This window comes from Cetorhinus maximus, chromosome 9 (assembly GCF_964194155.1).
Source record: "Cetorhinus maximus chromosome 9, sCetMax3.hap1.1, whole genome shotgun sequence".
Taxonomy (NCBI): Eukaryota; Metazoa; Chordata; class Chondrichthyes; order Lamniformes; family Cetorhinidae; genus Cetorhinus; species Cetorhinus maximus.
Window position 1 is genome coordinate 126,413,375 of NC_135887.1, and position 24,059 is coordinate 126,437,433.

General features: G+C 41.5%; 1 protein-coding gene across 3 annotated transcripts in view; it reads left to right on the plus strand.

Annotated features, from left to right (window-relative positions):
• Window positions 1–24,059, plus strand: part of nav2a (neuron navigator 2a) — a 465,240-nt gene that overhangs the window by 415,501 nt on the left and 25,680 nt on the right. For all 3 annotated transcript variants that reach the window (XM_078549510.1, XM_078549511.1, XM_078549512.1), the window contains 5 exons: window positions 5,509–5,592; window positions 6,100–6,211; window positions 8,726–8,871; window positions 13,575–13,753; window positions 18,791–18,944. In XM_078549510.1, coding sequence (XP_078405636.1) covers window positions 5,509–5,592; window positions 6,100–6,211; window positions 8,726–8,871; window positions 13,575–13,753; window positions 18,791–18,944 — 675 coding nt within the window. The remainder of the gene's footprint in view (window positions 1–5,508; window positions 5,593–6,099; window positions 6,212–8,725; window positions 8,872–13,574; window positions 13,754–18,790; window positions 18,945–24,059) is intronic.

Below are 24,059 nucleotides of genomic sequence, written 5' to 3' on the forward strand. Positions count from 1 at the left end.
GTCACACACCATCCTGACTTAGAACTATATCGCTGTTCTCCCACTGTCGCTGGGTCAAAATCCTGGAACTCCCTTCTGGGGGTGTTGTTACAATGCATGGACTGCAACAATTCAAGAAGGCAACTCACCACCACCTTCTTGAGGGCAAATAGGGATGGACAATAAGTGCTGGCCTAGCTACCAATGCCCATATCCTATGAACGAATAAAAAAAAGTCAGGATATGCGCACAATAATAAACCATGTTCATGGAAGGGTAAACAACCAGCATGAAGACTAAACTAATCGTGGTAAGATACATGATAGGATAAAAGAAATACAGCATTTACTAGTAATCCAAGCAAATTGTTTTTGGAAGAGGTTGTAGTGACAAATTGACAATTGTCATTTCTCCAGTGTATCAGTATTACAGATGCATAAAATTGAGATCAATATCTCCAAGAAATATCATTGAAAACAGTTAGTTTCTGCACTAAATGTTGTTGAATGGATTAAAAATTGAATATGATAAATGTAAAATGAAAATGAGTGCATTCAGGTTAATAATGTTGATGATTACAAACTAGTGGATATGTTGTGGGAATCAGATGATTGTAAACCACTCTTGCTTTCCCCTCTGAATTTCTGACACAATTCTGAATTTTGCGCATAGATCATTGCTGGATCATACTGACATATCTCCAACCAGCCATGCAGAGAAATACTTTGAAGCAAATGACACGACCAAGATTAAAATAACCCTGTAAATCACAAAAAGAAGTTTCCAATCTAAGATAATTCAACTAATCCCATAGGATGTTTGTATTTGTATTGAATGGCCTGGCTCCATCCACATTTAACCTCACCAAGACAAAACGACAATTATAGTATGTGTGGGGCCTGTTTTCTGTGAGTGAAGTGTTATTAACCTTTTTATATATTGTGACAGAATTCAAGTAAATAATACCATGTTAAATTTTCCATGCATCAGTGCTGTCACACCAGAAACTACCACAGTTTGACAATAATAGATCCAATTAAAATGAATGGGAATCTTTATATGTGACTATTGGATCCCAATTCAGAAAACCTGAGTTAGGACTGATGTTTGAACCATGTTTGAACCCTGTTGCCCTCTGTACAGTTTACCATTTACTAGGTCCTATCTTCTTTCTTTCCTCCCTGATTTCTCCCCTAACCTCCCCACAGCTTTCTCCCTACCACTTCCTCCCTCCTCCAAACAAAGCTTAGCTGTTGTAAACCTAATCACTTAATCAGCCTTCAAAGCTCAGCCTGCTCCATTTCCCCATTTAAAGCTTGAGAGCGCGTGGAAGGGAATAATGGAAATGGGGAGGATTAAGTAGGAGTGGAGCTGCAATAGCCAAAATCCATACTTTCTCTGCTGAAATTAAATGCAGTTCCAATTTATCATGCTGTCCGCAGTGTGAGACACGTACTAAAGAGTTGTTTGAAAAGTTGGACCCTCATGTTTGAAATGAGGGATGTCTCAAATTTGTGCAGCTTGCCTCAGACCACCCAGAATGGCTCGTTGTGGATATAACTGTGCCGCTCCACCCTCTTTTGTTTCAGCTGCTGGCTTTTAGAAAGTGTTTGGAGTGAAAAGAGTGTTCCTGGGAACATTTAGCATATCACACTGCAGACGTAGGAATTACATTTTCTGCTGGCATACTGTAAAAGCAAAATGTATTACACTGAGAGCAAGAAGCATGCGTAGAATAGTTCGGTCCTAAAACGGCAAAGGGGAGAGTCCTACTGATGTCACAGGTTCCCGATTTAAAATATCCGAATTAGCCATGTAGTGGTCACCCAGGCTGCTTATTCAAAAGACCCTAGCAAGGTAGTGACAGCCGTGGTTTACAGCATTTTCTGAGCTCTTACTGCCCTGTTTCCACTGGGTGGGAGGTCTCAAAATCCCTCCCTATGTTGCATAATTCTGATTAATTTGATGACGCGCTGTTTTGAATCAATGTTTGAGGTTATTACAGTACCGCGGAATAATCACAGTATTTTATCACAAACAAAAAACATGTTGCAACATTTTATTTTCAAAATATTTTATGAAATGAATCCTAATGACTTGGAAAGTATGATATGTAATTACGCATTGGAATGTAACAAAGACTGCATTTGTATAGCACCTTTCTCAACTACTGGTTGTGTCGAAACGCTTTTCAGCCATTGAAGTACTTTTGAAGTGTAGCCACTGTTGAAATGTTGTAATAAATGTGTGTTTATGCCACTTATTGTTCTGCAGCAGTGCTAAGGATAGCTTATAAACTATTTTACTCCCAGATTAAATAAGTCTCCAGGTCTGACTTTGCACTTCCCACTCCCTTTCCGCTATCCTCCAAACCCTTAAACCTTGCGGCTTGATACCCAAGCTGCAAATCTTATTGCAATGTTTAAACATCATCTTTGAGCATTTGGATCTTAAGAGAGGAATGATACTGTAGCTGAACCCTTATGCTACTTGATTGGTAACCCAGGGGTTGTGGGTTCAAATCCCACAACTTGATATATAGCCAAACTAAATTCATGAGTTCTGGTTATCCAACAGCTTTCACTTTTTTTAAATGATAATTCGCAGGCTCACACCAGGATAAATGATTATGAACAGTACTGGATTGTCATAAGAGCCCAAATAGCTCATTAATGTCCATCAGGGGAGGAATCATACCACCCACACTTGGTTAGCCTTTCCCATTAGTAGTCAGAACACCTGACCCTTATGGATAGTCACTAATAATTCACTATATCTTGTACAACTGTGGGGTCCCCGGGTATAACAATGAGGCTCCCATATCTGCATCACATGTGTTCCTTAAATTTTTCCACAGGTGGACTGACTTAACACTGGATAAGGTGAAGCTTAGTTGAAATAGTTGAGATAATTTATTCCGTGGTGAGGTCAAAATATAGAACAGTAGTTATAATCAGGTTTATTCAGTTCAATCTATACAACCTATCATCCATAATAACATAAACATTATCCAGGTGCTTTACTACCCCGCTTCAGTGGGTTATCTTGTTTGACTTAGCACACTAAGTGTTGATCTCGCCTCTCCTGGGACCTTTTACTTCAGCTCAGCTTTAGCTTCTCTAGCTAGATTATGTGGCAGAATTATTGGAGACTGATTGGGACAGGACCAGAGGCGGGCCGTCTCAGAATTTAGCGCTGCCAGATGGTATAGCCCTTTACCAGCACTATCCTGTCGCTGAGCCATTGTTGAGAAGGCCAGGCTGGGGATAGAGCGGCTGCCCACAAGCAGCAGGTAGCCAGTTGAGGTAATTAAGGGGCCTATTAAATATGGTGTCAGCCTCCTGGAGGGAGACCAGGGAGGGAAGAGCGCTTCAGTGCGCTAGGGACCCACCTACCCCACACCTGCTGTGGCCATTGGGCCGCAGCTCAGTTCCTAACCATCTATTAGAGGGTTTGCTCCTCCACAATCACAGACTGGCAGCCATGGCTGTTTCTAAATCTAACTGGTCTTCAGAGGGCACCTACATTGTGAGGAAACATCCCTTTCCCCTGCACCCCTCTCTCTCTCTCTTCTCTTTCTCTCTCTCTCTTCTCTCCCCCTCTCTCTTCCCTCTCTCTATTCTCTCTCTCTCTTCTCTACCTCTCTCACTTCTCTCCCTCTCTCCTCTCGCTCTCTCTCTCCTCTCGCTCTCTCTCTTACTCTCTTTCTCACTCTCTTCTCTCTCTCTCTCTCTCTCTCACTTCTCTCCCTCTCTCTGCAGGCGTTGGCAGCTCCCACTTCAGACAGCGGGGCTGCCAGTGTCTCATCACTAGAGGACGTCCTATTGACCCTCCAGCCTCGGGAGTCTGCCTGCTGTCTCTGTCCATTAACTGGCCAGTTTTTCCAGGATGGGAACCCACATTTGATCCCAACATTTAAGTCCTGACCCCAAACAGAAAATCCAGCTCCATTTTAAGTGTCTCCATTCTAATCCTCCTCCTCACAGACAGACAGCGATCAAGGAGTTTTCCAGCGTAGGAGGTGTTTCTGATAACTCAGGCAAGCTAATAAATCACCCACTTAGTCTCAATTTCTGATTAGCACCCTTTGTCTGGGTGCCATTATCTTTTCTAACTTGTGCAAATACATTAAACCCAACACTAAAATTAGCACATTTTTTTCAATCATTTCTCTGGAAAAATCTCGAAACAATTGTGAAAAGTGACAGTGTTATTTGGATTACTTATACAGGTGGTACTGAGAGCCTTCCTCTGACTCAGGGAAAGTTTAATGGGCCTCCTCTTTTCTCAGTCTATCCCCAATTTAAACCATTTATATCAACGTAAGTTCATTTACAGCAACACTGATTTGAATTCCATGTTCTGTCTTCTCCGTGCAGGGTTTGGTGACCCTCTTGGCTCTTGACGTATAATTATCTATGCTTCCATTCCTTTGACACTGAGTTGGGACCTCTCCCCTAGTTTTTCCACATTCTTCGTTGACCTGTTGTTTAGAAAGTTTGAATAGAATCCATTTTCGGCAATGATAAAAGACGCTGAATATCAAGAGGCTCTTTGAAACTTCATATCTATATTCGTGCCGATGCCCTTTAAGTCCATGAATGCCGAAGATGTGGCCTGTGTTTGTGTTTTAACCGAGAAACTGACAGGTCAAGTCTCTTAACTTGGAAGGTAATACCTGTGGTCCATTAGTTAAGGAAGGCACAATGGCAGGAGTTGATAGTGTTTAGCAAAACACGAGGTTTCATCGTTTTCATGAACCAGGAGAGCACTCATGTTCCTTGCAGGCGTTCATTCTAAACACACCATCAAAAGTAACCAAACAACAGAGTTTAATGGTCCTGTAGAATTCCTAAATTTGGCTGCTGGGGAGATGTCACTAGATTTTGTCTTCAGCTCAAAATCTCCATCTTGCAACGTGTGACTGAGGTCAGCAGCCAATGAGGCAGCAGGAACTAATGTTTAACATATGGTTGCAGAGTTGAGAAGATGGTGCCACACCATTTCTGAACCTCTTTTAAATATGTACCAAATAACTACAAGTACTGAATGCAGTGCTGGAGAACAATGTGCAAAGTCATGTGAGGGAGATGGTGGTGTAGTGGTAATGTCACTGGACTAGTAATTAGAGGCCCAGGCTATGCTTTGCTCTGGGGGACATGGGTTCAAATCCTACCCTGGCAGCTGGTGGAATTTAAATTCAATTACTAGCCTCAGTAATGTTGGCCATGAAACCAGCAATAATTGTTATAAAAACCCATCTGGCTCATGATTGCCCTTTAGGGAAGGAAATCTGCCATCCTTCCCTGGTCTGACCTACATGTGACTCCAGACCCGCAGTAATGTGGTTGACTCTGAGCTGCCCTCTGAAATGGCCTGGCAAGCCACTCAGTTCAAGGGCGATTAGGAATGGACAACGAACACTGGCCTTGCCAGTGACTCTCAAGAACGAATAAAGAAAAACTAATAACTTGTATTATGTAATTTGCTGCATGAATTTTATCAGAACCTCTGTGCTTTGTCACACAGGCTCATCTTGTGGCAGCCTTTGAACAAAGCCTAGCAAACATGACAGGAAGATTGCAGAGCTTAACTATGACTGCTGAACAGAAGGTGAGTGTTGTCTGCACCTTATGTTACATGTACTCTAATGCATTGAGCTTTTACTATATTAAGAAAGCACTGTTTCACTGAGAGGATGACCAGTTTTTGGACAAGTGGAAGTTGTAGGGGGTAAGTGACTTCCATGTTAAATTGGACAAGTATTTTTAGAGAACCGTATCATTACAAACAACTGCTAGAACAGCAGGAAGATGGATTAGGTATTACTTCTCATGGCCTTCTATGTTATGTTATGTTATGATTTTCTATGTTATTATGATGTGTTGCTCACATTACATCTTTTGATTATACAACAAGGAAATAGAAGTTTATTTCCAACTGGCTACCATAAGTAATACAGTTTATAATATAACTTGTGTATATTTCCACAATAAGCAGTACTTCAGTTTTGAGAAAAGCCAGTAGTAAATTAGTTGCAGTTAATGAGACAGTAATGAAATACAGTTTATTTTCATTTGTAAGGAACACTTTAATAACTGTCATTTTTGTAATATTCAGGATTCTGAACTTAACGAATTGAGAAAAACCATCGAACTGCTCAAGAAGCAGAATGCAGCTGCCCAGGCCGCAATAAACGGAGTCATCAACACACCTGAACTCTCTTGTAAAGGTAGGAAAGCAATCTTTTCCTGGTATGTGGAAGTGTTTATACATTCCTTAAAGAATTATTTCTGAGAACATTTTACAGCCATTATATTTACTACACATTTGCCTATGGGATAAGTGGTAACAGGTCAAGCCATGTATCAATGCACAATTGTAATACATAATAATTGTAAAATCTCTTTAAAAGAAAAGTCACGGGGCTCATCAGACAACCCGAATGATAATTTTCCAGTGCACTTGAACTTCCTTTATCTCAGCTCTGCCTTAGCATAAAACTATCTCTCTAGCTTGTGCATAATAGAAAATCGCTACAATTAATGATGTCTTACCAAGATAATATTTGCATCATTAGGCTTTTATTATATTTGTGTACAAATGAACATTATAGCAGAAGTGAAAAGACAAGTAACACAGTTTTGTCACTGATATTTTTTTGAAGAGAGAGCCTGGTGTTTCTCTCCTTGTCTCGGGGACACTGAAATCAGTTGTGCCAATCCTATCACCGTCCTGTAGTTATCTGCTAACTCAGCATGGACCAGGGAACCCAATTCTCAGCCTGTATGGTTCAGTACCATTTGCTACATATTTACCCATTGAGTTATCAGAAAACTTCAAAGCCCCTAATAGTGATGACAAAATAAATAACCTGACAGCACTTTCTGAATGGGACAGCTCATGGAAGCTTTCAGTAATTTCAAGTTATGCACTGCTTTGAGGTGGAAGGAATTTACTGCACTGAATTTATTGAGACTTCACAAACCTCTGCCCAGTTGTACAGTATTTTCCTACAACAAATGTTTTGTTAGTTGATTTCAGCAAGGGCAGTGATTGAAGTGCTGCCAGTGGACACTGGTACCAGTAGATTATTCCAAAGGGATTACTGAACAGATACTGATAACTAAAGATCATTGAGCTTTTTAGCATTTTGAAGGAAGTTATAGGATGAATCGAGAGGTTGGATAGACAAGAGAGAAACTTTTTCAGCTGGCGGGGGGCCGAGGACAAATGGACATGACCGTTTAATCAGAGACAGACCAATCAGGAGAGAGGTTAGGAAACACACCTTCCCACCAAGGGTCATAGAGATGTGGAACTCTCTCCCAAAAAAGGCAGTACATGCTACCTCAATTAATCATTTTAAATTTGAGATTGATAAATTTTTGCTTAGCACGGGTATAAAGGGATATGGGGCCAAGGTAAGTGGATGGAGTTGAGATGTAGATTAGCCACCATCTTATTGAATAATGGAACAGGTTGGAGGAGCTAAATGGCCTCCTCCCATTCCTACATTCCAAACAAAGCCATTAATCTTACTTCAATTCCATGCAAAATAATGGAATTGATTACCGGGAGTGAATGTGATCATCTGTACAACAATCAGGTAGTAAACAGTAGTCAAAATTGATTGGGGGACAATACTGCCTTGTTCAATTTGGAGAGGTGACAATCCTGTTCAGTTGTGGTAAACCCTACACTGGTTGTTGATAAATAAGGAAGAAACTTCAGCATCATGACAGTGGAGAAATGACCCATGAGGCTGATTCCAAGTGCCAGAAGACTGAGTTTTGAGAAAAAATTGAAGAGACTTGGGATTTTTAGCCTAGGAATTAAGTTGGAAGAAAGAGACAAAAATCTCTTTTTTCCAAACAGGTCATTGATTCTTCAGGTTAAGGAGGTCTTCTGGTACTGGAGAAGGTATCAGAGGAGGTCAGTTAGACAGACATTCAGTACTGTATCCAATTTGGACCCTGAAACAACGGGGCCTTTGAAGCCCCAAAGATAGTGCAAAGGGTAGCAGTCGCTTTCTTCCAAAACATCAGAGGGCCAAGTTATATCAGATATGGAGTGCACACTTACAGAAAGGGAGGTACCCCACCTACTTAAGTACATATAGCTTGGGCACATGTTGGCAACAGTTAGTCCTTAGGAACTTTCAAATATATGCAAGTGATTCACATTAAAGAACCAGTTTATTAGATGAGACCACTGATAAACCTCCTGCTGCTTTTAGGCAGGGCACCCTTTCCTTCAGGGTATTTCCTAATAGGCATAGCTGGATATGAAAGGGAGAAAAAAAACCCGATCCCCAGTGGTAAGCCTGTCCCATTAATGGGCCAAGCTAACTAATCAATCATCAACATAGAGACTTGCTTTCCTCCTTTCTTCCACCCCTGGGGATACTGGATGCTATGGTGGGGTGGGGTAACTGTAGGTTCACTCTGGATGCATGAGCTAGGTTGAGCTGAACTCCCTATATTTTTACAGAATTCAAGTATATAGCAAGGCAGTAAAGGAGATTACAGTCCCAAGTTAGGTACAATGATTCAAGAGTAAAATAATAGCTCATATTGAACAAGGTTAACACAATTTGTGTTGTGACCTTACTATAAATACCTATTAGATTACCTTAATCTAACATATCAATCAAATGAGGATGTGCCATTGTTGTGCAAGCTAAAAGGCACTAAAGGAATTAGCTGGAGCCAGTTCTGAAATCACTGCAATTTCTTCACGCCAGGAAACGGTACATCTCAGTCAGCAGATCTAAGGATCCGTCGGCAGCATTCATCAGACAGTGTGTCCAGTATTAACAGTGCCACCAGCCATTCTAGTGTGGGCAGCAGTGCAGAGGTGGATTCCAAGAAAAAGAAGAAGAAGAACTGGGTAAGTCTATGACTTTAAACTTTTTCATGTGTTTTTAAATTGAGATTCAGCCCACGGTGCCCTTCGCAAATTCACTTATGCCCCAGGTCAAGTTTGCGATTCAGAGGAATTCTATTTTGCCTTATACAGTTTAAAGCCTATAATAAGGAAATCATCATATTTGATAAGTGTTATGATGATTTCAGCTGAAAGTTCAGACCCCATTGGTTTCTGCCACAGTAGTGATTATATTTCATCCAAACGTTTTTGCAAGAGGGTTTAACTCAAAATTGAAATCTTACTCCTTTGTAAGAACCTTACCTCTTTCTTGCATTGGGCTGATAAGGTTTCCTGACTGCCTGCTTTTCCAGCTTAGGATAGATAAATAGAGGCAAGCGAGCATGGTTAGTGAGAGAACGCAAAATGGAAGAGGGCAAACTAATTTCACAATAATTGTTATATTTGTGTGATATTGCCAGAATGGAGTGTGTTTGATGATATATTGATGATGATCTCAGATAATCTGCAGTGAGTACAAAATGCCAAACTAAGATCTGGTGAAAACTAGGCACCACAAACTAATTCAATGAATCCTATATGCCCTGTTGGCTCTTAGACTGCATGTGTTATCTCAGCAATATGGTTTATCCTGTTATTTAAACAGTTACCTCAGTTTTATGTCGGCTTTCCTCATTGCATATACATAGTTCAATGTCAATCGAGTGGCTCTGCGTGCAGATGTCCATTAGATTATCTCCGTTGTTGTACAACAAGTTTGGCACTTTTTTTCTTATGATGTGTTTCAGGCTCCTGCCCACCCCTTCCATATGACATGTTGTTTCAGCACGATATGTTGTTGCTGTGATTTTACAGTTGTGGGGCTGTGCCTCTGTTTGTCCTGTAGTCTCAGCTCTTTATCCCAACTATCTAAATGATCCTATCCGCATGTTTTGAGGGTCAGTGGCCTGACAAAGCTGTGGGCAATGTCCCACCCTTCTGACCCCTCCGTGATCTGTGACATTTCAGGCCCATCGTATTCTTGAAACATGAAACTGTCAATCACATAATTCAGGTTATTTGGGTCACTTTGAAATATTGAATTTGAGTTGCCAATTTTTTTAATCATTTGGCAAAATAACATATAAGAAGGCATTTCACCTATCTAACAAGGAACGGTTAGCTGGATTACTCATCTATGGTTACCAATAGTCAACTTGTTCGTGTTTGTCAAAACTATTTTAACATTTTCTGTTAAGAGTTGAGAGCTAAATATGTTAGTTATGTTTGCAGTTTAGCTTGTATTCAAACTCTCAAATGGCTGATGTAAAATTATAATCATTGGCATTTACTGAAAATTGGCATTTTGGGTCACTTAATAGTTCAGAAGAAGTTTAGCTTTAGGTTTAACAAATAATATTAATTAAATGTGTTGATATTTGTTTTATGATTTCTTTTGTCTGATAGCAAACATCATCTTGTTGTATGTTGTTTAGTTTAGACCCATTTTGTCTGTTAAATGATAATGCTTTCATTAATAGCTATAATAAATGCCACTGAGAATTTAGTTGCAAGTAATGTTATTTGATATATGTATTTTAAGAAGTATTCTAATCATCTCCTGGAAGTGTAGCTCTGACCTATCGAAATTATGCATATAATTCCAACAGCAAATCGTATTCATTTTGCTTCTCGTAATAATTGACTTATAACTTAACGCTGCCATTTCTACTTTGTTGTTAAGAAATTCCAAAAAGATCACAAATTTTCACAGCTCTGTAGAATCCAGATTTTCATTTGTCCAAAAGCAAAATACTGCAGTGGCTGGAAATCTGAAATAAAGATAGAAAATGCTGGAAATACTCAGCAGATCAGCCAGCATCTGTGGGGGGAAATACCGAGTTAATGTTTCATTAACTCTGATTTTCCCTGCGCAGACACTACCCGACCTTCTGAGTATTTTGAGCATTTTCTGTTTCTATTTCTTCATTTGTCCAGTTGGCTTTATCACAACCGTCCTTACCATCGGCGTTTTATAGAATTTATTTCAAGTACATTTTTTACTTTGTTCAAAATTAAAATTAGTTTGTTGTCTTCTCTTCTCTTTCCCTGTGCTTGCACACTTCATGGCAGGTTTATGAGGTAAGTATAACCTTATACTTGCAGATCACCTTAAATCTAGCATGACATACCTTTGGTGAAGCACACAAATCAGGAAACAAGTTAAATAGAGGGGTCCTATCAACTTCCCCCTGCATTTGCCTGATGTTGTGTTCCATTCTGCACTGCTGTGGGAATAATACGTCAGCATGTCTTAATTATCACATAATAATTTCAGATGAGTTTTTCACACTTGATACTACATATATGTTAAATCATTCCTCAAGGGTGCCACTGTGCAGTAGAACCCAGTATGGCATGTGGTAACATTTTAATCTGAGCCGTATCATAGTGTTATGGTGGCGAATGGAACCCAAGAGGTTTTTCTTTTATCGGGAGTGAGAGTATGTCAGGCTGCTGATAGAGAAGGATTGGCAGAACAGCTCCTCTTGGTGAAAAAAAACTAACAAGTTAGCAAGAGGAAATACATCTCTGCCTTGGAGCATTGTACATTTTACAGATGTCTTGCGCTTCCTCCTGTTCTGAATGGCCTGACAAGAGAAGGTCAGAATAGCATCAAATGAAGATGAGGAAGAGATAGAAGCTTCTTGGTTCATAGAAAGAATTGGGGACAGTTTGATTACTTAATATACTGTTAAAAATACAGTTTTGGATAAAACTTGTTAAATATTTTTTGTACTCTTTAAACCTTACCGACTTAATAGATTTAATTAGTAATTTTTTTGTCAAAACGTTTGTTCCTCCAATAAAGAGAACAAAATCAGTGAAGTGCTGATTTATTTGGGGAGAAAGAGGTCAATTTTATCCCCAGGTTGTTGGAGGGCGATGAAGATTGTGTGGAGGGGCAAGCTGGGGCGGGGGTTGGGATTGACGCATTGGTTGGGTCAGTGGTTGGGTGGCAGATTTTTGTGAGGCCAGGAAGAACATTCATGTGTGCAAATATGGAAACAAGGCTACTGCCTGAACAGGTGGCCGGCTATGCAGAGGCCCCAGGAAAGTGGTAGTGAACAGCAAGTATGGCCCCTAATTTTCTGACCGCGATCACCCAGTTACCATCCAGATGACCGCCAAAATGGAGTGTGTAATTTCTGGCAGATTATTGTCACAAGTGGACGGATTGCTACAGCTGTTGTACAGATGTAACACCTTGTAGATGTATGTCGGTACCTAAATACAAAACAAAGTCAGTGTTTTTTTCTTTGAAGCCCTGTGTTGGTTGGGTGAGGGTGGTGTAACTCACTGGACCCTAACCTCTCAAATTGGAATTTATCAATCCCAGCCTCGACTGAACACTTGTACTTGAGCTTTCTCCAAGTAGATGTTTGTGAGTCTGTGATGAGGTGGGAAGAAAAATAAAACTGGTGTGTGAAGAATCCATGGCAGGAATTTTACGGCCCTGTTGCGGTGGGACTGGGCCGTACAATGCGGCGAGCCATTCTAAACTCCATTGGCTTTGGCAGGACCGTAAAATCCCACTGGCGTAAAATTCCGCCCCATGTCTACATTGCAAAATGTACCTTATGGCTGCCTGATGGATAGACAACACCGCTGTTGATGTATCCTTAGATATCCTAAGTAATGGACTTAAATTCAATTCTGATTTTTAAGAGCAAATCTTCTCTGAATTGTTCACAAATGCAGACACTATTAATGTTGTGATTCATTTAAGTGTTGTCGCTTTCAATTCTTCTTGTTTTTTTGGATTGTGCCATGTTGTGCTTCTCATTATGACGTGCCTTTTGTGCTGGCTGTCAGATATTCTAATCCAGTGGGAACTTTATGAGGATATTTATTTGCCTTGGCAAAACTGTAGGAATGCACATTACCCATGTGTTGATCACGTTTATCAGAAAAGATAGTTATGTCAGTGAAAAATGTTTCTGAAGGAGACAATAATGTTGGAAGTGTGGTCTACTTTACTAATGCAGCTCGCCAATTGTGGCCAATGTGATATTCAAAGTTAATTTTTTTCTTCCCAGGTTGCAGGTTACAATACAAGATGAGCCAGTGCATTTCTGAAAGAAAGTCCTTATTGTGATATTCTGGTTTAAAAATTTGCTGTTTCGAGCAATATTTAACATGCAGTTAGACTAAAGATGATCACATTAAAGACATTACCACTTTTTTTTTTCCGTATGCTGAATCTGGTTTTAATCTGGCGAATCCCCCCCATGGCTTTGCCCGTGGTTGGTCGGAGCGAATTGCCACCTACAATTTCCACAGAATGCTACCTATTTCCTGCCATAAAGTCAGCGGGAGATTGGTGCTAATCCAGAGAATGGCCTTTGACACAGTTTATCCAGGATTTCCGCTGATGATCTGTTGACGTTACGGCAGGAAATTGGCGTCAATTCTGCTTTTCGCCGTGCTTCCTCTAATAGGTTGACAGAGGCTGCAGTGCTACCTCAGGTGAAAGAAGGGAAGTGCTACCTTTATCACTCCCCATTTGATTCAAAGAACTATCAGTAACCTCATTAGAGTGTGACTTGCTCAGGAGTTTTAGTATATTACCAGAAGTGTGTGACATCAATTTAAAGGCATAAACAAATGTATATTTTCCTCTAAATACTCACTTTACATTCTGTGTGAATATTTGTGTTGTTTAGTTAAGAAGTTCCTTCAAGCAAGCGTTTGGCAAAAAGAAGTCTCCTAAATCCGCTTCATCTCACTCGGACATTGAAGAAATGAATACCCCGGATTCTTCCTTACCTTCATCCCCCAAGTTTACTCACAATGGATCTACTCCCTCAACCCCAATGATGAGAACATCACACTCCAACTCGCTGTACGTAGACCTTTACTACTGAAAGGCAAACACTCTGATGTTTTGTTTTCGTTGGTCAGTTATGTTTATTCTTAATGGGCAGAATGTGGACACGTTTAATTGTAATATGTGTAACTGACAGTTGAAGCCCCCTAGGGTATAACTATCTGACTTAACCCTAAGAGACAAGTCCCACAGACCAGTCAAGTTAAAAGCTAACATAGCTATGGGGCGATGGCGTTGTAGTGGTAATGTAACTGGACTCGTAATCCAGACCCCCGGGCTAATCCTTTGGGGACATGAGTTCAAATCCAACTTCAGCAGCTGGTGGAATTTAAATTCAATTAACAAATCTGGAATTGAAAGTTAATGTCAGTAATGATGACCATGACAACTATCACCGATTGTTGTAAAAATATACTCATGTTCTTTAGGAAAGGAAACCTGCCATCCTTACCTGTTCTGGCCGACATGTGACTCCAGACCCACAGCGATGAAGTTGACTCTTAACTGCTCTCTTAAATTCCCTAACAAACCACCCAGTTCAAGGGCAATCAGGGATGGGCAACAAATGCTGGCCTTGCCAGCAATACCCACATCCCATGAAAGGATAAAAAAAAGTCATACTCACCAAATCATACCTAACAGCCAATGTCCCAGACTCCTCTGTAGCCATTATTGATGTCCTGTCCCACCAGCAGGACACCAGAGGTGGTGACACAGTTGGATGCAGCGAGGGAGTGGCCTAGGGAGTCATTAGCATTGACTCTAGCCCTCATGAAGTCACATGGCATCAGATCAAACATGGCAAGGAAACACCTGCTGCTGCTTACCACTGACTGCCCTCCCTCAGCTAATGAGGCATTGCTCCTCCATATTGGGCACCACTTAGAAGAAGCACTGAGGGTAGCAAGGGCACAGAATGTAATTTGGACAGGGGACTGCAATGTCCATCACCAAGAGTGGCTCGGTAGCACAACTACTGACCAAGCTGACCGAGTCCTGAAGGACAAAGTTGCCAAACTGGGCCTGTGGTAGGTGGTGACAGAAGGTTCAACAAGAGGGAAAAATCCACATGGCCTCGTCCTCACCACTCTACCTGTTGCAGATGCATCTGTTCATGACAATATGGGTATGAGTAACTACCACAAAACAGTAGAAACAACATGCGATAGACGGAGCTAAGTGACCCCACAACCGATGGATCAGATCAATGTTCTGCAGTCTTGCCACATCCAGTCATGAATGGTGGTGGACTGTAAAACAATTAACAGGAGGAGGAGAGTCCACAAATATTCCCATCCTCAATGATGGGAGTGCCCAGCACATAAGTGCAAAGGACAAGGCAGTAGGATTTGCAACCATCTTCAGACAGAAGTGCCGTGTGGATGATTCATCTTGGCCTCTTCCTGAGGTCCCCAGCATTATAGATATCAGCCTTCAGCCAATTTGATTCACTCCACTCCACTTCAGAAACGACTGAAAACACTGAAATACAGCAGAGGCGATGGGCCCTGACAGCATCCTGGCTGTAGTACTGAAGACTTGTGCGCCAGAACTAGCCGTGCCCCTGGCCAAGCTGTTCCAGTGCAGCTACACCACTGGCATCTCCCTGACAATGTGAAAAACTGTCCAGCTATGTTCTGCCCACAAAAAGCAGGACAAGTCCAATCTGGCCAATTACCACCTCATCAGTCTACTCTAATCATCAGCAACGTGATGCAAGGTGTCATCGACAGTGCTATACAGTAAGCATAGTCTGCTTACTGATTCTCAGTTCTCCCAGGATCACTCAGTTCATGACCTCATTACGGCTTTTATCGAAACATGGACAGAAGAGCTGGCTTTCAGATGTGTGCTGAGACCTACTGCCCTTGACATCAAGGCAGTATATGCCCGAAGGAGTCCTAGCAAAATTGAAGTCAGTGGAAATCAGGGGTGGGAAAGCTCTCTGCTGGTTTGAGCCATACCGAGCACAAAGGAAGATTCTTGTGGTTGTTGGAGGCCAATTATCTCAGCTCCAGGAAGTCACTGCAGGAGTTACTCAAGGCAGTATCTTAGGTCCAATCATCTTCAGCAGCTTCATCAATGACTTTTCCTCCATCGTAAGGACAGAAGTGGGAATGTTCACTGATAATTGCAAAGTATTCAGTACTATTTGCAATTTCTCAGATATAATGCAGTTTGTACCTGAATGCAGCAAGACCTGGACAACATTCAGGCTTGGGCTGATAAGTAACATTCATTCCAACAAGTTCCAGGCGATGACATCCAACAAGAGAACCTAACCATCTCTTGTTGACGTTCAACAACATTACCATCACAAAACCCCCCACTATTAACTTCCTGGAAGCTTCCATTGACCAGAAACTGAACTGCACCAGGTATATAAATATGGTGGCAACAAGAGCAGGTCAGAACCTGGGAATTCTGCCATGAATAACTCACTACCTGATCCCCTGAAGTCTGCCTACCATCTACAAAGCACAAGACAGAAATACTCTCCACTTACTTGGATGAGTTTAGCTCCAGCAACACTCAAGAAGCTTGATACCATCTAGCGAAAAGCAGTGTGCTTGATTAGTACCCATCCACCACCTTAAACATTCGCTCCATCCACCACCAAAACATAGGTGACAAGTGTGTACCAGAAACAAGGGGAACTACAGCAACTCAGCAAGGGTCTTTTGATAGCGCTTTTCAAACGCACGGCCTCTACCACATAAAAGGACAAGTGCACCAGATGCATGGGAACACAAGTTCCCCTGCAAGCCACAGACCATTCTGACTTGGTAAAATATCACTGTTCCTTCATTGTCACTGATCAAAATCCTGGAACTCTCTCCATAGCGACACTGTGGGTGTACCTACACTACATGGACTGCAGCGGTTCAAGAAGGTGGCTCATCATTACCTCAGTCTGGTTAATTGAATAGACGTATTATTGCTTGCCCTTCCCACACAAGGTACAAATACCTATAAAAGGGCACCACACTGTATTAGATGCTTGATGACAGCAAGCTCTGAGTAGAGATCCTGCAACAGCTGGACATCCAGTGTACGGTCTGTGCCATTCCTTTGTTGCTGACGACACTATCTGGGCCATTGTTAGCATTGCACCTCTAATCAACTTTTGGTTGATCACTGAGTGTCACTAATCACAGTCACTGGAAGGTCATTGTCCAAAACACACACAGCTTGAGCAGAAGGAGAGAGGGTATTTAAGAGAAAAATACATCTTTTGTGTTTAAGCTGACCAGGTCACATTTGGTAAGAAGATATGTGAAGGTCTTTTGCACTGGGTTGATAGGGACTGGAAATAATATATTTGAGCCAGCGTTCGAAATCTTTGCTTTCCTTTAGTTTATTTCTCTTGACTATAATCACTTAATGTGCATTTTACTATTGAATGTTATGTCAAAAATAGGATATAGTTATTTATTTGTGCCAAAGCAAGCAACATGTCGTTAGCCACTCTAATCTCTTAAAAACTTAATTGTTTAATATAAAAGAAAATTACTCTCCCATAATTTATGGTACTGTTCTGCTAGCTTCCTAAGCTTAAGCATTATTTACTCATCGGCTGAGGAACTCTGTTCACCCCAATGTGCTGTGCTATTATATGGTGTGTGGTACATAAGGAATGTTGTGGGCTTGATTCCACTCTGTAAAGCACTGATCACACTATGCCAGCAGAGAGATGCAGACTTGCCTTTCTGCAATCACAGAGAGGGTAGAGGGAATTTTCTTTTAGGTCCTCAATTTCGATGGTCACACCCTGCTTTATGAACATATCTTTTTGGTCCGCTTTTGGGCTGTTTCTTTTTTTCCTTACAACGTGTGTACGAAAGAAAGGAAAGCAGCATCCTGCTGGGGACACGGAAGATGTGGGAGCACTCAAATGCTGAGCACTGCTAGGTTGTCATGGTAATATGTGATATGTCACTGCATTGTTTGATATATCCAAACTACACAATGGCATAAGTATCCTGATTAAGGAATGATGGCTTATCAGATCACACTGGTTTTGTGTTGGAATGTTAAATGGAACTTAAATCATGGGGCTGAGTTTTTTGCGCCACCCGCTAGCAGGAAAGTGGGCGAGCGGACCCGTAAAATAGGGCACGTGCCATCAGCGGCATGCCCTGCGCTGGCCAGCCCACCCCGCCACAATTTTACCAGGAGCGGGGCAGGTGTTTGACCTGATCGAGGCCCTTTTGTGGGCAATTACTGCCAGCTTAAGGGCCTCACACGCTGCCACTCAGATTTAATAAGCGGTAAGTGAGGCCTTCGCCCAACATGCGGGCGACAGGTTTGACCCCGCAGGCTGCCAGCCAATGAAAGGGTTGGGAGCTGGTTGGGGTGGGGGGGTGGGGGTGCCTCCTTTTCGGGCCCCCTGTGCCAGTTGGATGCCCTCACCTCCACAGTTTTCCCTCCCCAGAGAGGAGCAGATAGGGTAGATAGAGAACGACTAATTCCGCTGGTTGGAGAGTCTAGAACTAGAGAATAGTATAAAATATTAGAGCCAGGCCTCTCTGCTATAGAATTAGGAAACACTTCTGCACACACAGGGTGTTGGAAGTTTGGAACTCACTTCCACAGAATGCAGTTGATACTATCTGTTGAATTTAAATCTGAAATTTACTGATTTTTGTTAACCAAAGGTATTAAGGGATATGCGGAGTTAGTTTGCAGATCAGCTGTAATCACATTAGTGATGGAGCAGGCTCAATGGCCATTTCTGATACTGCGTTTTTAGTTCTTCAGTGTAGAATTAATTTGAGGAATTTGCATTAAGACAATTTATTTTTAATCGCTCTATGTCTGAAAGAAGGCAGCAAACAAAGCAGTCAATGGGTTTATTGCTTCCACTGATCAGTTTTAAGCAGGAAACTCATTGCCATTTTATAATTAGGTAAATATTGAGTGTGAACAGTTTTTAACAAAACACCTCATTTTGACTTCCCAGAGTAGGTCACTGTTTTTAATTCTTACCGACTGATTTGAGTTAATATAGGCTCGGGAACTTTGCTTCCCTTTTTTTTCTGTCCCGTGCAGCATCTCTGACTGCATCGATGGTGAAGCTGAGACCATTATACAGCTGAGGGGTGAGCTGAGAGAGAAAGAGATGAAGTTGACAGATATTCGACTTGAGGCACTAAGCTCTGCTCACCAACTGGACCAGCTGCGGGAGGCCATGAACAGAATGCAGGTGAGCTTCCTTGCCTTCTGCTGCACTGACTTGTTTTTTAAAGTGCGGATTTATTTAATTTAACTCGCCCACAGATGTACATTTTAAAAAGCCGCTACTCTCTTATCTATTACTTAATACTTGGAATCAGTCCAGTTGAGCCTCCTCCAACTACATTCAGGACCTCTAGGCCAAAACATCCTCAATCAAAAGATTAATATTGGTGTAATGATGCAGGCAGTTGAGGCATACAAAGTGATAGGATGCAGGTTTCTGTCTGTGATGCTTTATTATTGATCTCAGTGATGCTCTTCTGGGTGACTCCGGGCCAAGCTTTGCACAGGGACAATAGGAAAATTCAGAAAGCAAGATCGCACAGGCCCCCATTTCATATTGGTAAAAGCCTGGACTCAGCTTTTGGGCTTTCAGCTAAGCGAAGAACACGTTGGAGCCCAAGAAAAGATTCGTGTTTTAATGGAGACTTTTTCTTCCGCAATTACTTATTAGCTCAGACATTGTGAGGGAAGTCAAAATGCGAATATTTAACATTCAGCTGTGAAATGTACCAGTTAAGATTTGTTGTATCCTGTATGTACAAGATTAGCTTATTTAAAATTGTGTATTACTAGCCCATGGATTTACCTACAGTAAATGATGTTTATAGATGAACTTTTCTTGCTGGTGTCTGGTTCGAAGTAAACCAGAAGTTATCTGGAGCCTTGGCCACGTATGAGCTGAGACAGGGACAGTTAGTAAGCTATTTGACACAGAAGGCATCACATCAAAGCTCAATCCTGTTCTTACCTGATAAATGCACTTGATGTGCTTTCTACCACAAACTGAACAGGAATAGGGCATCAAGGCATCTTGATCTTTCTCTAGCCCAATTGAGCTCAATTGCAGCTCCTGTATAGTTGCTCAGACAAGAAAAACTCACTCAGTACCAAATAAGTTTGAATATGTAACTCTGTTCATTGTGCCTCAGCATCCGGTTCATTTACCCCCCAAGCTATTATTAGATAGCTACGCGAGGGGAGGGACTCTCAATCCACCATTGCTCATCCAGAAAGGCCTGAAATCTCCCCCTGTCACTGCAACTAAATATTTCTTAAATGATTCCACAGCTTTCTCGTCCACTGCTCCACCTAGGAATCCATTTCATCTATTGCTCATTTTTTTAGATATGGAACTACTTAATATCAGGGTCCCTTTGTCCTGTCATGGTTTGCTTAGGAGTAGTGTCTCTGGACCAGTGATGTCTCTTTTCTGCTCACGATTTTTTATATCTCTGTAAGATGATCTCAGTTGTTTCCATTCAAAGCAGTCAAGCCCAACTTCCTTCAATTTTTTTCCTGATAAATTAGTTTGCTTTTGCTAGTATCATGACTCCCAGCATTGCTGAATGGACCCTTGGCATTTATATAGCAAATTTCACAACCCTTGGGACACCTCAGTGAAGCAATTTTTGAATTGCAGTCACTGGCTATAGGGAAAATTTAGAAGCCAGTTTAAGGACAGCAAGCTCCCAGAAGTAGCAACATAATAATGATGAGATCATCTGTCTTGGCAACGCTAGTTGAGGACTAAATATTAGCCAGGACATTGAAGTGAACACCCCTGGTTGCTTTCAAAATTGGATCTCTTATACCCACAAAGTCCTTACTCACAGCCATTTCAACAGCAAGGTAGCCTGTACATTATGGCTCTGAGGTGACCGTTATGGCTCTGAGGTGACCGTTATGGCTCTGAGGTGACCGTTATGCCTACTTGTTTCGCTGCAGTCTGCAATTAGTTATGGTATTCAGTTCATTCTTTCAAAAAGAATCTCAAGTGTTGGTGGAGAACTAGATGCCCTTTCTGTTGAGCTGCAGTCTGTTTCAGTTGTAGCATGCCTCGAGCTGTTCCAGAGAGGCAATAACAACGTTTTGTAGATCAGCCAACCTTTCTTGCCTATTCATGCATAGAGCTACTTCCCAAGTGGAAAGAAGTCGTTACTATAAGCCAGTTATCCGAGAGCTGCATGTGTGAAATTGTTTGGCCAGAGGACATTTGGAAAGCCCATTATTCCGTGAAGGCTGGGTTTGGCCAGACGTTGCTGCAGCTGCTTTTTGTTGGGTTAGCTATTGAGATTGGTTCTCCAGCCAAGAGCACTCACCATAGGAATGCAAAACAACAGGGATGCCTGTTGTCACCAGATATCTGTACTGCTGTTGTTTAAATGAGCTAGCACACAAACAAAGTGATTGCTAGAGTGAGCCTGACATTTTAAGACACATGTCATAGCTCTGGGCTCAGAATTGCTTCCCATCAATGCTTTGAGCTCATTGAAGATTGATCTAGAGAATCATTGGTTTGGTGGCTTGCGAAGTTATCTGGAACTTTATAAGTTACATTTCTCTCCAAATGGTTTGCTTTCATGGGATCATGTTGAACAGTTTACCAATCATTGATGAATAACCAAAACAAAAACAGAATTACCTGGAAAAACTCAGCAGGTCTGGCAGCATCGGCGGAAAAGAAAAGAGTTGACGTTTCGAGTCCTCATGACCCTTCAGCAAAACTGAGTAAAGTTAGGAGAGGGGTGAAATATAAGCTGGTTTAAGGTGGGGGGTGGGGTGGGGGGAGAGAAGTTGGGGGGCGGGGGGGTGGTAGTAGGGACAAGCAAGCAGTGATAGGAGCAGATAATCAAAAGATGTCACAGATAAAGGAACAAAGACGTGTTAAAGGTGGTGATATTATCTAAGAGAATGTGCTAATTAAGAATGGATGGCAGGACACACAAGGTACAGCTCTAGTGGGGGTGGGGTGGAAAGACTGACAGGGCATTACAGGTATAGATTTTAAAATAATGGAAATAGGTGGGAAAAGAAAAATCTATATAAATTATTGGAAAAAACAAAAGGGAGGGGAAAGGAACGGAAAGGGGGTGGGGATGGGGGAGGGAGTTCAAGATCTAAAGTTGTTGAATTCAATATTCAGCCCGGAAGGCTGTAAAGTGCCTAGTCGGAAGATGAGGTGCTGTTCCTCCAGTTTGCGTTGGGCTTCACTGAGTGTCCTGCCATCCATTCTTAATTAACACATTCTCTTAGATAATATCACCACTTTTAACACGTCTTTGTTCCTTTGTCTGTGACATCTTTTGATTATCTGCTCCTATCACTGCTTGCTTGTCCCTACTACCACCACACCGCCCCCCCCCACCCCCCCCCGCCAACTTCTCTCCCCCCACCCCACCCTCCACCTTAAACCAGCTTATATTTCACCCCTCTCCTAACTTTACTCAGTTCTGCTGAAGGGTCATGAGGACTCGAAACGTCAACTCTTTTCTTCTCCGCCGATGCTGCCAGACCTGCTGAGTTTTTCCAGGTAATTCTGTTTTTATTTTGGATTTCCAGCATCCACAGTAGTTTTTTGTTTTTATTATTGTTGAATAACCATTTGTTGTTAGTCAAGAAAATTAGTCTGCTAAAAGTTAATCACATGTGATAAATACAGAGCAAACCTAGGGCTACTGTTAACATAACTCATTCAACAGCATTTTACAAATTAACAGTTTGATGCTTAATAGTATTTACTTGTGTGACTATCATAAAGAAATGACATTGTTCAAGGATTTAGTAGCATTTCTGTATCAATATAAAAACTTATGACAAGATAAATTATAAGAATTTATAAGTTAATGAAGTTGGGGTTTATGGGAGTCAGGCAGGAAAGTGGAGTTGAGGCCACAATCAGATCAGCCATGCTCTTATTGAATGGCAGAGCAGGCTTGAGGGGCTGAATGGCCTAGCCCTCCTATTTTTCATGTTCTTATGTTAAAGGGATAAAGAGGATAGGACTTCATTCTGGTGTTATCTGTAAATCCATTAGTGTAACCCCATCATTCTAACAACTTCAGATTTTAACTAAATATTTTCTTTCTTAACATTTCAAGATTTGCCAATATATACAAACTCAGCAACTTAACTGTTTATGTTACTTATTCATGGTTTCCTATTAACTAAATCAATTTGATTTCTTTTGAAACAATTATTTGAATAGAATTCATTTGAGAAATATTCATTATTTTATAGTATCATTCCAGATCTCCCTGTGCAACATTTAAAATTAATGGCAATGCTAACCGGTCATTATCTTTCCCCACATGTAAACCTAGTAATGATTTGGGGTGCTGTGCTCATCTGTGTTGTTCAGATTCCAATTTTTCAGATGTAACCTTTACATAACTCCCCACAAGCTGGTAATAAGTAGTTAAGACCATCCAGGGCAAAGCAGCCCACTTGATTAGCACCACAACCACAAATATTCACTCCCTCCACCACTGACGCACAGTAGTAGCAGTATGTACCATCTACAAGATGCACTGCAGGAATTCACCAAGGCTCTTTAAACAGCACCTTCCAAACTCACAACCTATACCATCTAGAAGGACAAGGGCAGCAGATGGATGGGAACACCACTGCCTGAAAGTTCCCCTCCGAGTCACTCACCATCCTGACTTGGAAATATATCGTCGTTCCTTCACTGTCACTGGGTTAAAATCCTGGAACTCCCTTCCTAGCAGCACTGTGGGTGTACCTACACCAGATGGACTGTCGTGGTTCAAGAAGGCAGCTCACCACTACCTTCTCAGGGGCAACTAGGGTTGGGCAATAAATGTTGGCCCATTCAGCGAAGCCCACATCCTGTGAATAAATAAAAAAACGTTAGTGGTAAACAATGATATTGTCACTGCGGCTCAGTGGGTAGCACTTTTGCCTCTGAGTTACAAGGTTCTAGGTTCAAGTCTCAATTAAGGGCTTGAGCACTAAAATCAAGGTTGATACTCCAGTGCAGTATTGAGGGAGCTTTTGAAGGTGCTGTCTTTCGATTGAGACATTAAGCAGAGGCCCTATCTCTCTGCTTGAGTGGATGTAAAAGATCCTGTGACACTATTTCAGAGAAGAGCAGGGGAGTTATGCCTGGTGTTGGTGTCCAATATTTATCCCTCAATCAACATATAAAAACGGATTATATGGTCATTATCCTATTGTTGTTTGTGGGAGCTTGCTGTGCACATAATGGCTGTTGTACTTCCTAAACTACAACAGTGACTACACTTTAAAAAATTGCATTAGCTGTAAAGTGCTGTGCGAC